The 16,964-nt window shown below is 51.0% G+C and overlaps 1 protein-coding gene across 1 annotated transcript in view; it reads left to right on the forward strand.

Annotated features, from left to right (window-relative positions):
- The window catches only part of PCNX2 (pecanex 2), a 300,801-nt gene that overhangs the window by 274,784 nt on the left and 9,053 nt on the right, over positions 1 to 16,964 (forward strand). The window contains exons 29-32 of the mRNA XM_047088754.1: positions 11,987 to 12,131; positions 12,640 to 12,870; positions 13,401 to 13,675; positions 14,536 to 14,720. Of these exons, the coding sequence (XP_046944710.1) occupies positions 11,987 to 12,131; positions 12,640 to 12,870; positions 13,401 to 13,675; positions 14,536 to 14,720 (836 nt within the window). The remainder of the gene's footprint in view (positions 1 to 11,986; positions 12,132 to 12,639; positions 12,871 to 13,400; positions 13,676 to 14,535; positions 14,721 to 16,964) is intronic.

Consider the following 16,964-nt stretch of genomic DNA (forward strand, 5'->3'; position numbering starts at 1 on the left):
TTCCCCATCCAGGTGTTTCTTGCTTGGTCTGCTTTATTTATTTCTTCCTTGATTAAAGCACCAGGCTCACCAGCTGCTTGTTTTAAACCCGGTTTTGATGGGATTTTCTTTGTTTCAAACAATTTCTCCTACTCTCGCATCAGCTCTGCTTATAGTGATGAGATAAATCTGGGAACCATATTCTCGGTACTCTGGGGGAAGATTGGATTATCTGGGACCAGTTCCTTTTACTCAGAGGTCCCCTACCACAGCCAAATCCTGCAGCATACTTCCAATGCCATCTCTGATGACTAAAGGCAACTGACACTCGGCCCTGGGCCAACGGCTTTGGGGGCCTGATGGCATTGAAGTTCTGACTTCATCGGGTGTGTCATGGGGAGTGGGGAGGGACGCAGTATGAGGGGAGGCTGGACCGTGGCAGGGCCCCCACCTCTACCTCAGCCGAACAGCTGTGCTCTACACTGTATATGCTAGAATCCAGTAAATGGTTTTTCTTGCAAAAAAAAAAAGATTCCACAGCTCAAGAAAAATGTTTAAGTGTAATTTTTTATAGATAGAGTCAAATTGCTGTCCAGTAATGCTGCCCCAGTTTGTAATCCAGCCAAGAGCGTTTGGCCATATCCTTACTAATGCCGGATATTCAATCTTTAATTTTTGTGGTCTCCTGGGTGAAAAATTATCCATTCTCATTTTAATTTGCATTTCCATTATTCATAGTGAGGGTAAGGATCATTTTACATATTTATTGGTGACGTATTTTTTTTCTGTCAATTTCCCACTGCCCATGTATATGCTTTACCCATTTTTATTAAGCTCTTAATGATATTTAGAAGGTATTCTCATATTAAGTTATTAATATTTATTGGGGCACCTGGGTAGCTCAGTTGGTTAAGCATCCAACTCTTGGCTTCAGCTCAGGTCATGATCTCATGGTTCATGAGATCGAGCCCTAGCATCGGGCACATAGAGCCTGCTTGGGATTCTCTCTCTCTCTCAAAATAAATAAACTTTTAAAAAAACTTTAAAAAGATATTTATATATGTTAAAAATATTTTCTATCAAGGTGCACTTGACTTATTTTTACCTACGGCACGCTTTTTAAAAATTTTAATTTATAATTTCTGGATTTTGTGTCTTTCTTAAAATTTTTTTTTTTTTTTTACTTCCAGGATATAAAAATAGTATCCTCCATTTTCCTCTGATACTTGTATATTTTTACTTCTTTCCATTGAGTTTTTGCATCCTGTCAAGTCTTAGGATTTGATTTTACTCTTCCTACCTTGTTACATTTTTATGGATTCTGTCAGAGGACACAAGTCTCCTGGGTCAGAGACAAAGGACTTTGCTTCTCGTAGCACAGCAGCAGCATGAGCATTAGTGTGTTACTTTCAGTTCCCCTTGCCCCCAAGGCCCACAGGGGTGATGCAGATCCTGTTTTCCCTGACCAGAGATGTTCATTGAGCTTAGGGAACCAGCCTTTTCTTAGCAGAAAAAGTTGTCATTTCATCCCTCAAGGATGCTCGCTGAAAACACAGCCCTGGGGAATGGCCTGGGCCAACAAGTAGTAGTATGTGTTGGAGAATGAGCCCCCTCGACTACTGGCTCACAACAAATTCACATATATTTTCATACATGATGAGAGATAGGGATCCATTTTCTTCCCCCAAATGGATAGCTGATAGTCCAATGCCATTTGCTAAGTAGTTTCTCATTAGTGATTTGGTCACTTAGTTAAAAACAGCACTAACTTAAAATACCACTTTTGCCGTATGCTACGTTCTACATTCCCAGTCATAGGTGGTATGCTTCTGGATTTACACTTCTGTTTAAAGTGATCAATCTCTCTAATAACAAAACCGTTTGGTTTACTAGAGTGATACAAAGTTTTGTTATCTGATAAGCCTAGTCCTCCTGTTTTTACTTTTTTCTTGCTCTTTTGTGGTGGATGCTATTCTCGCTCAAGTTCTCCTCAGGTGAAATTCAGAATTACATTTTATAATAACCTCTGCTGGAATTTTGATGGATATTGTCTGGAATTTACAGATTGAGAAAGAAAATAAACAGCAGTCAGTAACATGGTGTATCTTTGTGATCATTCAGTTTTTTAAATGTCTTTTGGTAAAATTTTCTTTTTCTTTGAGATTTGTAATCTCTGGATGGATTATTTCTGGATATTTTATAGGTTTATTGTGATTAGGAATAGAATCTTTCCTGTCACATTTTTAATTGGTCACTGCTGATATACAGGAAAGTGATTTATCTTTTTTATTTAAAAAAATTTTTTAATGTTTATTTTTTAAGAAAGACAGTGTGAGCGAGGGAGGGCCAGAGAGAGAGGGAGACACAGAATCCGAAGGAGGCTCCAGGCTCTGAGCTGACAGCACAGAGCCTGATGCGGGGCTCGAACTCACGAACCGTGAGATCATGACCTGAGCTGCAGTCGGGTGCTTAACCGACTGAGCCATCCAGGCGCCCCAGTGATTTTTTTAAATTTGATCTTATTTTGGGTGCCTTTACTGAACTCTATTATAAACATAATATTCCAATTAATTCTCTTTGATTTTCTGGTGGAAAGACATATCTGCAAATAATGACAATTCTGGCACTCCCCCACCCCCCAATATTTATCCTCAATCCTTTTTCTTATTACATTGGCTGTGACCCCCCAGTGCAGTGTTCAAGTGGGCATCTGTGTTAGTTTCCTATTACTGCTATAACGAATTACCACCAACTTGGTGGGTTAAAGCAACAGAAGTTAATAATTACCCTACGGTTTTGGAGATCAAAAGTCCAAAATGGCGTTCGCTCGGCTACAGTCAGGATGTCTGCAGGGCTGTGTTCCTTCCGGAGGCTCTGAGGGGAGAATCCATTGCCTATTCTAGAGGCTGCCCTTCCTCCATCTTTCCAGCTGGGAGTGCAGCATTTTTCAATCTCTCTCTGACTCCAGCTCTACTTCTCCTGCTTCCTCCTTTCACTCACAAGGATCCCTCTGAGTACATTGGGCTCACCCAGATAGTCCAGGGTAATCTCCCCTTCTCAAAATTTGTAATTTAATCACATCTGCAAAATTTCCTTCCAGTGTTTAAGGTAACATATTCACATGTTGCAGGTGGTAGGATATGGACATCTTTGGGGGCCCGTTATTCTGCCCACAACAGCATCCTTGCCTTAATCCAGATGTTTCAGGGAACGAGAGTAATATTTTAGCAGTAAAAAGTAAGGTTTGTTGCAGGCTTCCAACCGACCATTTTATCAAGCCAGGGAGTTTCCTCCTCTTCCTAGATTGCTAGATAAAGCTTTTATCAGGAAACGATGCTGAATTATTTTAAAATGTGGGGTCAGGCATCAGATGATCTTTTTCTCCTTGAAACTATTAACGTAATGACTTACATTCATAGAGGTCTTCATGCTGAAATAGCCTGCAAATTCTAGGATAACCTCTATTTGGTCATGATACATTATTCTTCTTATACAATTATGGGTTCGACTTGCTAATATTTTATTTACTATATAGTTACATGTACGTTCAAAGTGTGAGTGGCCCATGACCTTCATGTGTGCATCTGAGCATGCACACAATATACTCTTGCATAATTTTTTAAAAATATTTTTAAAATGTTTTGAGAGAGACAGAGAACATGAGTGGAGGAGGGACAGAGAGAGAGGGAGATGCAGAATCCGAAGCAGGCTCCAGGCCCCAGGCTGTCAGCACAGAGCCTGACGCGGGGCTCGAACCCACAAGCCGCAAGATCATGACCTGAGCCGAAGTCGGACACTTAACCCACTGAGCCACCCAGGGGCCCCTCTTGCATAATTTTAAAATCAGGAATATTCCCTTAGGTGTACTTTATGCACAGGTCATTCTCACATATTTAATGTTAAAGAGCTAACAGATGATTTTTGAACCCTGACGGCCCAGATGGGTCTTTTTTTTTTTTTTTTTTTTAACGTTTATTTTACTTTTGAGACAGAGACAGAGCATGAACGGGGGAGGGTCAGAGAGAGGGAGACACAGAATCGGAAACAGGCTCCAGGCTCTGAGCCATCAGCCCAGAGCCCGACGCGGGGCTCGAACTCACGGACCGTGAGATCGTGACCTGGGCTGAAGTCGGACGCTTAACCGACTGAGCCACCCAGGCGCCCCCCAGATGGGTCTTATACAGCAGCCTAGCATAAGTCACAAGCTCTACTTTATTTGATAGATTTAGTGGGGACATATTTTTGACTTTACAACAGTGACACAGCTCTGATGGACAGTCCTCAAGAAATAAAAATATATACATGCAAAGTTAGGGAGAATGACTAAATTGAGAATGATGCCTGGGAGAAGAGAAGCTCCATGGAGCGGGGCTATCTGGAGGCCAGGCCCAGCCATCCGGGGTGGGTGTGGGGATCCTAGAAGTGGGAGCCAGCATCTGGGTCTCGGCTGTGCCCTGAGTGACTTTGGACAAAACCCTTGCCCCCTCTCTGGTCGCCCTTCTGCCTGTGTCAGGTTTAACGTGGAGTCTGAGACCCCTTCCCCCTTTCCGCATTCACCTTCTTGGATCTGTCCTCCCTGAGACTTGACCCCTCCAATCACCACCCTTTACTGGGGGGCTCAGATCCCTGGGGGACTGGAGTTCCCTTCCTCACCTCCTTCTGGAAACTTAAGGGTATTTTTGCGCAAACTCCCACAGAGTTTGGGGGAAATCTAACAGGAAAGGGATAAACCTTCAGCTGTTTTCTTAGTCCCTCCACTCAGCTGCCATTAGTTTGGCTCTTAAAGAGCCAGGCCCCCTTTTCTCACTGCCATCCAGCAGTGAGGCTTTCTACCTATTGGAGGAGACTTTGGGGCTGAGAAGGGGGAGTCCCAGCCAAACTGGGGTTTCATGTAGCCCCTTTGCAGCTGTTCGAGTCATCCAAGGGCCTCCCCTCAGCTGGGTCTGGGAGGGCTCTAGGGGGCTAGGAGCTGTGTTGCCTGGGTTCTGTCCCCTCACTCTACATCAGACACTTTATTGCTGGACCTTAGTGGGGTAGGCTTGCCCCTGCTCTTCCAGAGCCTAGAAGGGAAGACTGGAGGGCTTCCTGGAGGAGGCTGTGGAATGGGAGGGGTCGGGGGAGGAGAAAGAGGCCAGCAGCAAGCCTCTGCACATTGGGGTGGGGGCTGGGGCCTGGCAACACCTTAAATGAGGAGCTGAATACAAGCGAGCAAAGACCACAAAAAATACAATGTCTTAAAATGTTGATGTGTTTTGGAGATAGAATGGGTTAGTGTGGAGGTTCCAAGTAAACCCTGGTAATTTTTTGAGATTTGGTGTTTGAGACCTATCTTCTTTGAAGAACTGGGTCTCCCACTTTAGAAAGGCACACATACATCAAAGGATGCCTTCACAGGAAGTCAAAATAGTTTCCCTGGCCCCAAGCTACGAGATAGCTTGACGATGGTCTTCAAGTACATGGAAGGCGGCAAGTGGAGCCTGGCAGGTGCTCCGTTTATAGAGATAAAGGCAAAAAGATGGTGGCATTTTATAGCAGCACCATGTCTGCCTGAGGAAGAAATTGTACTGGCTCTTGGGAGCAGACTAGGGTTCCAAGAGGATAGAGAAGCCCAAGATCAGTGTAGTCATGAAAAACAGTAGGCAAATAAGACAGCCGTAGGTGCGCTATGTCAAGCCCTGTGCGGGAGGCCATTAAAATCGGGTCATCCAGCTGAAATCAGAATCTTGGAGCCTGTAGAAAACATGTAAGTTTGAAGCAGAGGAAAGAATTTATAGCCCAGAAAAAGAAGCAAGCATTCCTGGGACCTTAAACTGTAATACTGCTCGGGGAGGTCTTCTGCCCTGGCCTGGTGTATGGGTTCCACTCTGTGGTCAGCTTCGTAGCTTCTCTGATGGCTGGACTTCTTTAGGAGACACCCAGATTCTCTGGTCCCCTGAGCCCCAAATCTCAAGATTACTTGGGCAGATCGATCAGAACATAGAACATAGACCCCAGGTCCCATCACAAACCACCCACTGAGGATCTCCAGGAACTGGGTCAGGACATCTCTGGTTGATTTTGAACAGCTGCCCTGTGGCTGACTCCTCGGGTCCTCGGGGCCAGGCTTGGGAAACACTGGCACGGGACAATGACAGTTGACCCCATCGATAGGGAGGCTGGAGGGAGCACAGAACTATTGGGTGTTCAAACGTCATGAAGTCAAATGTGGTTTTGAAAAGCTTCTCGTCAAAGCTTGCCTTTGAATTATTTCTCGCTTGGGAATTACTATTCCACAATTTGTTTGGAATTTATTTGAAACAGCAACACTGGAGGCCGCACACTTGCTCTCCAGTTATTAGGCGGGATTCTGCGGTGTGAACATCCTTCTGTTTATATCTGAAGCTTCTGCTGAAATGAGGATAATGGCAGCAGTGAACATTTACAGTGTGCTTGCTCTGTGTGTACTGGGGGCAGTGCTCAGCACTTGACGCGAGTTTATGTCAAGTAGAAAGGCTTGACGGAGGATGAGGCAGTACGGTTATTGGCCCCATTTTACAGCTGGAAAAACCAACGCGCGGAGAAGTGACCGGCGTGATGATTCACCACGGTGGAGTCTTGCCCAGTCTCCAGACTCCTGCTGCTGACACTGCTCTCTGCCACCGCTAATTCTGTCCCCTCTGCAGGAATTCCTCAGGTCGCCCCCATCCGTGTGGATGTTTCCCTGGGGCAGCTGGGCTACCCCATGGCACCCACCTTTCCCTCCTCACACCCCTAACCTCCCTTTGTTGACGGCTTTTCCTCCGCAGGCCTGTGTTGTGGAGAGCTGCCGATGGGACTCACGGCCCCCGAAGGTCACTGTGGTCGGTGCTCAGGGTTGCGCCTCCCTCTGCGCCACCCCCTGCCCCGTCCTGCTGGCCCAGGGCCCTTTCCTGTGGGATTTGCCGCCACCTTGTGCTCAGTGCGCCCCCACCCCCACCCCCATCCCCCGCTCTTGGACATGTCCTCTGTTTCGTTCAGGACTCAGGCATGGGTCCCAGAGGACAGATGAATGCGGGGCACTGGGGTGTATTTGTCCCCTCCCCCCACTGACACATGTCTACTGTCCTCAAACCACACTTGTGCACCCAGTCCCCCATGTGAAGAGATCCTAGCAAGCCCCCACCCGGCCCCCACATATACCTGGACAAGCTTGATCCTAAGGATAAACACAGAACGGAAGAGACGATAATGAGGACAAGGGACTTGCCAATAACAAGTATCAGAGCCAAAATTGAAGCTTAGGCATCCCTCCAGCCCTTCTGGGCCATATGCTGCCCCTCTGTGCAGTACCTGAACTCTAACTTTTTTTTTGATAAAGTATTTATTTATTTCTTGGGAGACAGAGAGACGAGGGGAAGAGAGAGAGAGGGAGACACAGAATCTGAAGCAGGTTCCAGGCTCTGAGCTGTCAGCACAGAGCCTGACACGGGGCTCGAACTCTCAACCAGGAGATCAATGACCTGGGTCGAAGTCGGACACCCAACCGACTGAGCCACCCAGGCGCCCCTGTGCGGCACCTGAACTCTAAAACCAAGTAAAGCACGTTGGCCCTACCTGAGGGACACCACTGCTTTCTTTCGGAGTGCCCTTTACCAGGTGGGAGGTAGCTGAGATCCAAACCACGGGTTGGTTTGATTCCAGAGCCGGTAGACTAGCTTCCTGGGTAAAGAATCCATGAAGGAATTATAAATACGCCATCGATGCGGGGCGTGTGCTGAATGTATACACTAATTTAAACTTGTGAAAATGGCTGGTGACTGACCTCAGGATGGTGAGGTGTGGGGGGAGTACAGAGGTTAGTTCATTCGAACACACATCTTCCAGTTACACACTCTCAAAGCAAGTCTGGGTTTCTGGCCAGGTGGGTAGCTGGAGGGGAGCCGTGGCTTTGCTCCCACACGTCCTCAGCGCGATGAGATGTTGAACATTTGTTCCCGCCTGCCTCTTTCTCATCCTTGCTGGCCTGTTTCCTCTTACAGAAGAGGGTTATAATAATCGAAATTGTGCAGGCATCCACGAAAATGAGACGAGATGATGGGATGAAAAGCGCTTAGTAATCCACAAACCAGCAGAAAAATGGAAATCGTCCCCATCTTTCTGTCTCACTGGGCAACTGGACCATGTTTGTTTGTTCTTGTCGGGGGGGGGGGGGAATCTTTAGCAGGAGAACGTGGCCAGGGGTGATGGAATCAGCCGTGATGCCAGCGCGTGTGGCCAAATAGCACGGAGGGAAGAAAGCGCCCGTAAGGTGTGCTTTGCTCTCCGTGTGGACGTGCTCTCTGGGTCTGGAATACCGACCGAGGCAAACAGGCGGGGCTCCTTCCGCAGCCCCGTGACTAATCAGCAAGCATCGGAAGCCCAGCCTGCAAATCACACTTAATTGTTCGCATATGTTCTCCAAGCTCTCCGTTTATGGCGAAGGTACCAGAAGGCTCTTCGCCGTGCTGATCTGTAAACACATAGTGCAGGGGCCTGTTTGGAAATGGGCTCAAGTGAACAAATCAGTCGTTGTCCTGGGGAGCCCACTGTGAGTCCTGCAGAAACGACCCCAGCCTTAAAGCCGTCTCCCTCCGAGTGCTAAAACGCATCAAGGCTGGATCCCAGATAATGACCCCATTGTCCAAAACTGAAAATCCGCGAACTCCAGCGGTTCGGTTTCCCCGAAAGAGCAGCCTTCTCAGCTCAGCAGAGGTACTGTGAGCGTCTGGGCCGCGTGGTTCCTTCTTGTGGGGACCAGCCTGTGCCTCACGGCCGTGAACCTGCCTGACTTCTTCCCACGAGACACCACAGCACGCCAGCAACCCCGACCTGGTTGTAACACACGAGGACGTCTCCAGATGTCCCCCAGGGGCCCAGATTGCCTGCAGTTGAGAACCAGTGAGCGAGGGTGCAGGTGAGAGCTGGGCTGGTCCAGTCAGTGTGAGCAAAAGTGGGGCTTAGAGGGGAGGATAAAGGAACTTCGGGCTAGAGCAGAGCCAAGAGGATGCCTCTGTGAATAAAGAAAGCCGAGTTCCAAGACGGTGCAAACAGCCTTTGCTTCAACTGGCCATCCTCAAATTGTCCTTGTAAGGCGATGGCGGAGGATGCTGAAATGGGCCGGACCACTTAAAGCGTAAGCCTTGGGCCCGGCGTGAGGTAGAGTATCAGCAGCGAGGACAACAGGAGTTTGGACGAGCGGAAGATCACTGAGACCCAGCCTTGCGGTCGCTGGCGTCTGCTGGGATGGCAGAGTCCCCGTGAGGCAGAGGCTGGGACATCTGCGCACGTTGGCACACACACGTGCATGAATGCACACGTAGTGAAAACGGCAAACTCGTTACTCTAGTCCCCGCCCTGCGGAGCGGGGATCGAGCCCTGCCGGAGAGTGGCTCAGGGCCAAGCGGGAAGCGGTGCAGACCCGGCCCCTCTGATGGAGTCAGGTGCAGGGGCAGGACCAGACATTTGCTCTCGGGTCGAGAGGTATGGTGTTACAACCTCAGCCACATATACAGGTCTTTTCCATTAAAAAGAAGATGTGCTCAGGTACCAGCTACTCGCCGTCGTGAGAAGGAATAATATTTTTCTAGTGGGGTTTCTACTGAGATTTTAGCATGTCTTTAGGGCCACGGAAGCTGGTGCTTTATGTTGGCACCACGGCCTTGGTTGTGTGCGTGTGGGTGCGCGTCTTTAACACACGGCCATACACGTGTCAGGTTTCTTCTGGAACATGTTCTGACCTATCCCCGGCCTCACCCCACACAGTGGGACACAGCAACCCCCGCGATGGCAATTGCCCGGCCAACAGATTCTGTGACAGGACAGGATGATCCCAGGTTGGGGGGGGGGGTGGCTGTTTATCCCCATGAAGGTCAACCTTGACTGACTGTCTACTCCAGCTGTTGGCCTGGCGGCGGGGCGGGGGCTCGTCATCTCTCAGCGGAATCTGAAAAAGACAAAGCCCTATGACGGTCCAAATCAGAAACATGCTGCAGGCCTCCTGGAGACCTCGCGCTCTCTGCCCCCTCCCCCGAAAGCCCTCCCCCCGCTCGTTACATCCCTCTGCCTCCCTCCCCTTCATTCTCTGGAGGATAAAAGGCAGGTAATGAAACGCCTTTCTTTTAGGCTGCCTTTACCTTTAAGGTGCGAGGGATAAGACCCCCCAATCCGGGGAAATGCCGGTTCAGGCTTTGCCTTCTGCATTGAGAATCACTGGAAAAGAACAGCCTTACGTGCCACAGTGTCATTTTTCTCCAAAAAGAGAAATGACGAGTAAAGCATCTGTTGTTGGGGGCCTTCCCGCTTTCCGTCCTGATAAGTAAGCAGCCTGTGGCTGTCATGGACATGCTCCGGGAAACAAGATGCTGGCGCCTTGAACTCCTGGCTCTGCTCTTTTCTCTGCAGACGCTGCTCTGGGTGTCTGGGCGAGCCCCGTAATCTTCCTTTGCCGCCACCCCCATCCCTGCGTCTGGAGGAGTGTTTTCTCTTCCTGGGTGTGTAGGCAGCCTTTCCGGGATAAAACCCACCGGTGTTCTGCCATCTAGCTGTTCCTTTGCAGGGCTTAGCTCTCATCTGGTGACGGGGGCATTTTCGGCGGTTTTCAGCTGAGAGCAGATGGTACTTGTCACTGTAAAACTTGTGCTCGGCCCTGCTGTCCTGTGCCTCCCCCATTGGTGCCTCCCAGGTGGCCACTGAGCCCACAGCCCCGGGAAGTCTTTGTTCTGTGAAGGGAGAGCCTTTCGGGAAGGCTTTCCTCCTGGAACCCTTTCTGGAAGGTTCTGGGCTCCTCCAAGCCACAGCACCCCAAGCCCCCCCGCCTAGACCCTGGCTGCTTCCGTTTCCCACAGTCTGCTCTGACTCGAAGCCACGGCGTCCCTCTCAAGAGGGTTCCAGAAGGAAATTAATGCGAGCGGTACATTTTGCAACGAAATGCTAAAATAGCAATCAGTGGAACTATTTCCCTGACGTGCAGGTCTAATGTGCTGCGTTGAATCAAAAGTCTTGCTTAGTGAGCCAACTCATTAAATCCTTATGAGCGGCCATCCTCAGAGATTTTCCTTCTCACACATTCTCCTGCTCATTCTGTCCCAGTTCAGCCCTATCAGGACTGCTGTTTCTCGTACTCGCCTCGTAACTACCTCTCAGGGATGTGAGAGGCCAGGGTCGTTCGCGGTGGCTGTGATGGAGGATGTGGGTGGAAATAAAGGAGAGAGGAAGAACACCTCTTCCTGTCCCCATTACGTGGGATCCATCGCCTTTCCCAAACCCGGGTTCCTGACGCTCATCCAAGACGGAAAGGACCCAGGCCATGAAAGATTTCCCTTGGGCAAGCCATGTGTTCTGGGTCCAGGCAAGGCTCAGTTATGTGCAGGAAATGGAAGCAGAGCAGGAAAAGCTCAGAAACGTGAAAACCTGGATAATCCTGAAAAACCCTTTGGCCGTTCATTCTAACCCTCCCCCGTATTCCATTTCCAGCAGCCATTCACAAAAGGGCGTGCCTGGGGAACGGAAGGGCTCAGACAATCCAAATGACCGATTCGGGATTCCGACGGGTGTCGTTGCTTTGTCTGCATCCTGTGGTAGAATCCAGTTCTTATTATGAGTGACCTAACCTGGAGGAGACCTTGAGAAACGCAAAGGAGAATGGTCCCCAGGTGGCCCTGTCAGTCACCCCCCGAGGAGGTCACCGCTGAGCCTCCTGGAATGGAGCACCTGCATGTGGGGGCTCGCGGTGACCACGGCCTGCACCGTCACACTCAGACATCAAGCACGAGTGGCTTGGGGTGGCTCCCACAGCTACTGAGGCTGACCACGACCCCCACTGTCGGGGTGGGGGTGCAGGTCTGGGCGCAGGCTCTGGCCGGGCAGTGGTACACTCTGGGCTGCTCAGGCTTTTAAAGGCTAGAAGGTCCTTCTTGGCGTGACAGATGGGGGGCTCGGACCTTGCTCAAAGCGACAGGTTTCTGAACACGGTTCAGTGGGAACAAATAGTAATTTGGACTTTGCTTTTCAGCCTGGACTCTTTCCTGTATGGCCTTCACACCCTCTTCAAAGGTGACTTTAGAATAACAGCACGAGACGAGTGGGTATTTGCCGACATGGACCTTCTGCATAAAGTTGTCGCCCCGGCCATCAGGATGTCCCTGAAGCTTCACCAGGTAAAAACCAAAACAACAATCCATTTTTTATAAAAGGATAAGCCTGAAACATGATGGGGGAACAAAGCCTTTTTCAAAAACATAGTCCTTTTCTTGGCATGACGTTTGTGAGCGGGCGTGTAACTAAGCATCGAGGCCGTCCAGATATTCTTGACCTCAGCGGTGGTGATTGGTCTGCAAGAGCTGCTTGGGGGTGGTAATGTCCCACTAGGACAGAGAAGGGGAGCTGGCCACCGAAAATGACATCTCAGAAGTACCCAAACTGTATTGCAAAGGCAGAGAAACCTAAGGCTGAAAGCCATTTCCCTAGGCACGTTCCAGCGGTTAGGACAATGGGACGAGGACGTGTCCTCTACCCCGTCGGGATTTGGAAGGAGTGTGGGAAGAGAGTCCACACGGAGTAGACTTGGCCCTTCGGGTCACCGGCCGAGTCGCCATGTGGTCACTCACCCACGGATCAGCTTGCTGGTCTTCCCCAAGCCCGCACATGGACCTCTTTCCCCCCCAGGACCAGTTCACTTGCCCCGATGAATATGAAGACCCAGGAGTCCTCTATGAGGCCATCCAGTCCTTCGAGAAGAAAGTCGTGATCTGCCACGAGGGCGACCCGGCCTGGAGGGGCGCCGTGCTGTCCAACAAGGAGGAGCTGCTCACCCTGCGTCACGTGGTGGACGAGGGCACTGACGAGTACAAGGTCATCATGCTCCACAGGACCTTCCTGAGCTTCAAGGTGATCAAGGTACAGTGGCCCTACCTCCCGGCTGGCACCAGCGGTCACGTCTCAGGGACACAGTCTCGGAGGAGCGGAGGTGGGCAAAGGGGCCAGGGTCCCTCGAGCCTGTGAGAACCAGTGTGTCCACAAGGGCTTTGGCGAGGAGTCCTGGTAGACACGCGTGTAGATGAGGGTCAGGATCTGCCTTGTTTTTAAACACTTTTCTAGTTCGCCAAAGTTCCAGAACTTTCTGTAATAACCTATCCCTGGACCTGGGGGCTTTCTTACCAGTGTTTCTTTTCTTCGTATAGCTTCGAACCACTGGACCAAAGCAACAGCTTTCTTATTCGCCCTGTTTCCCCATGAAAGTGGCATCATACCCATCTTACAGGACTGCCCGCGGCTCCGGCTTGACTGCGAAAACAGCTTTAGGCCAAAGTCCTGTGGTCACAGATACTCAGACCCATAGCCCCGGTCACTCTCCGTAGGTTAAAATCAACAGACTGAAAACACATGCCACCGTCTGCTTTTCTCTCCGTTCCTTCCCCCGCCTGCAGGTTAACAAAGAATGTGTCCGCGGCCTCTGGGCCGGGCAGCAGCAGGAGCTCATATTCCTTCGCAACCGCAACCCGGAGCGCGGAAGCATCCAGAACAACAAGCAGGTCCTCCGAAACTTGATTAACTCCTCCTGTGACCAGCCCCTGGGGTACCCCATGTACGTCTCCCCACTAACCACGTCCTATCTAGGGACCCACAGGCAGCTGCGGAGCGTCTGGAGCGGCCCCGTCACTTTGGACGGCATCAGGACGTGGTTCCGAACCAAGTGGTTAAGGTAGGTCTTTACCACCAAGGCCTTCATCCAGACTTTGGGGGGGGGGGGCGGGGAGAGCTCCCCCACTTCTGGTTAGAGTTTCACTGTCGTGTGATTAAAACCGCTATTCCCGTGTGGCCTAACAGATCATTTGTTTCCCTGAGCAGTCTCGGACGACGAATCAGGGAAACCTCACGCAGATGAGAATCTGTGTCCCTCGCACTTGCTGAGGCTGAGGTCTGGCTGGCGTTCATGCACGGCGTTCACGCACAGCGTTTGTGCAGGGCATTCGTCACAGCGTTCATAAACCGCGTTCGTGCACAGGGTTCGCGCACGGCGTTCGCGCGCAGCGTTCGTGCACGGCAATCACGCAGAGCATTTGTACGCAGCGTTCGTAAACAACGTTCGGGCACAGCACTCATGCACAGAGGTCATGCACAGTACTCGCGCACAGTGGCACGGGTTATGGGTCTGCAGGAGTAGCTGTTGTACGTCTATTACGGGGCCGGGGCCTGAACTCCCCCAGCACACGGCTTCCAACCAATAAGCCTTTCTGCTTGGGATAATGTCCCTGGTTAGCTGGGATGAATTCTAGGCGGTTTGGCCCAAGTATGGCAGAGCTCCAGATCTCAGGCCTCGAAGCCCAGGGTTCTTTCAGAAGGTCAAGGCTGCAGCATGTGGATCCCGATGTGTCATTCATTTCTCAGGCACTGGCATCTGGGGAGCAGACCCCTCCCCCGCTCCCCTGCATCCCAAGTGTGGTGCTCACCTGTAGAGTGTGGTCTCTTTTATTCCTGATTTCCACAGGGGTGTGGTGGGGCTTTGGGGGGGGCGGGTAGAAATGTCTGGTGAGGGCCCTTGAAGTCCCTCTCCCCCGACAGGATGCGGAAGGGCTGTAACGCCGGCCAGCATGGTACAGGCAACATCGAAGACGTGGATGGGAGGGCTGCCCCGTCCGCAGGAGGCGGCCGCGCTCCGGGCGGCGAGAGCCAGGAGAGCAGCACCGAGCAGCCCAGAAAAGATGGGACCCACCACTGGTCACCGCACGAAGGGACACAGAGGACAGGTGGGTGCAGCGGGCCTCACGGTTACTGATCGAGGCTCCTCTGGTCCCCGTGACCGACACCACGGGTTATGCTGTCATTCTAGCCTCGGAGAACTCCTTCTTACAAAAAGAAAAAATCAGGATCGGGCCACAGGATGCCCTAAATTTACTGACTCTTGAAGGTTCTACCCAGGAAAACCTCTGGTAGACTCAGCTTTTTTTTTTTTTTTTAAGTTTATTTATTTTGAGAGAGCACACAAGTTGGGGAGGGGCAGAGAGAGAGGGAGGGAGGGAATCCCAAACAGGTTTCGCACTGTCAGCAAGAGCCCAACAAGGGGCTCGAACTCACAAACCGTGAGATCATGACCTGAGCCGAAATCAAGAGTTGGATGCTTAACCGACAGAGGCACCCAGACGCCCCTATTAGAACTCAACTTTTATCCTTTATCCATATCCTATCACCTTAGCCAGCCATCTGTCTGTCTGTCCATCTGTCCCCCCTCTTACTCACTTGGTGGCCATCGGATCGTGTGCCTACTGTGTGTGGCTGTGCTGTAGCTACCGATCCAGGCTGGCATGTGCCTCCTTCCGGGAGTGGACCCTCATTCCTCTCTGCATCTGTGGGGTGCACAGACAGGCCTCCTGCCCCCCCTTTCCTGCTTCTCTCTGGTTCCTGCCTCCACCCCCCCCCCCCCCCCGCCACATACACCTGCCATTTCAGAGGAAAAGAAACGAGGCAGAAAAGGGTGCCGGCAGACCTGATGGACGAGGTGCACTGGTCCATGCCTGGGGAGAGTTTAAAGTTTAGAATCGCTTTGCAACTGATGCCCACCTAGTGAGGCTCACCCAGGTGGATGAGGTTCTGAAGCCCGCTCCCCTGGGGAGAGGGTAGGAGAGGCGGCACCGAGGGCTCGAGAGGACACGCCAGGTGGCTTCAGGACGGGCAGCTGCTGCGTCCTAGCTCCTGCCCACACATCGGTGCTCGGCTTTGCCCTTCACAACCTGTTAAGCTGTTTCACCTTTTGGCCTTGGCGCTTCCTTACCATCCAGAAGCCTTCGCTAAACACCTCTCTGTGCATGTCCCACAGGCCAGCTCTGTACGGAGGGAGTTAGCAAGGGACGGTCCCTGCCTCCTGGAAGTGCCCCAAGCAAGGCTGAGGATTTGACTGAAACAGTGAGGGTTTACATAAACACAGGCAAGGTGGTAGGTAGATAGATGATAGGAAGGAATGAAGGAGGAAGAAGAAAGAAAGAAAGAAAGAAAAAGAAAGAAAGAAGAAAGAAAGAAAGAAAGAAAGAAAGAAAGAAAGAAAGAAAGAAAAAGAAGGAAAGAAAGAAAGAAAAGAAAGAAAGAAAGAAAGAAAGAAAGAAAGAAAGAAAGAAAATAGTATAATACATATAGGGAGGGACACCTGAGTGTCTTAGTTAAGCGTCCAGCTCTTGATTTCAGCTCAGATCATGATCTCAGGGTTCATGAGTTCAAGCCCCGCTTTGGGCTCTGCACTGATGGTTAGGCACCTGCTTGGGATTCTCTCTCACCCTCTCTCTCTCTGCCCCTCCCCTGCTTGTGCGTTCTCTCTCTTTCTCAAAATAAATAAACTTAAAAAAAAAAATACACATACATAGGGAGGGGCGGGGGGAGAGACGACTGATAGATGACAGATGGATAAGCCCGAGAGACGGAAAGGTAGGAGATGGGAAGGAAGAAGATGGGGAGAGAGAGGGAGATGGGTGGATTGGCAGAGTGGCTGGCGTTAGCTGCCCAGAGGGGACAGAACCCCCTGCCCCTTGACTGAAGCCATCCTCCCTGAACGCTGAGTGGGCGGTGCCCCTGCCCGGCCCGAGGCCTCAGTGTGTGGCTCGCTCTCAGGCTGGGACTTTCTTACTGCTTGGTTGACCCTTGTTGTTACTGAATGAGGAGTGTTAAGGTTCAAGATCACCGAAGTGATTTTCCAGATGGGAACGTGCAAGGTGGCTTCCACATGGAGAAGAGGCTGTGTGTTTGTCCAGGTGGCTCGTCTGCAGCGGAGAAAGTCTGGGGCCGGGGGATCTGGCGGGAGGAAGGCCGGGTGTGCTGGACGAGCCTCGGACCCAGTGAGACTCCTCCTCTTCGTAAGGAGTAAAAGGGTGCCTGCTGTGCTGGGCCCGGCAGAGAGGCTAGAGTTCCTCCCTCTCCTCACAGCCCAGATGCCGTGGGTCGTGAATGTTCTTCCCGTTTACAGCCAGAGGCCAGCACCTGGGAGCAAATACAGACTTTGGGGGCAG

The sequence above is a fragment of the Lynx rufus genome, unplaced genomic scaffold, assembly GCF_022079265.1.
Source record: "Lynx rufus isolate CCGP_SWC_20201006 ecotype Redwood Valley unplaced genomic scaffold, mLynRuf1.p SCAF_25, whole genome shotgun sequence".
Taxonomy (NCBI): Eukaryota; Metazoa; Chordata; class Mammalia; order Carnivora; family Felidae; genus Lynx; species Lynx rufus.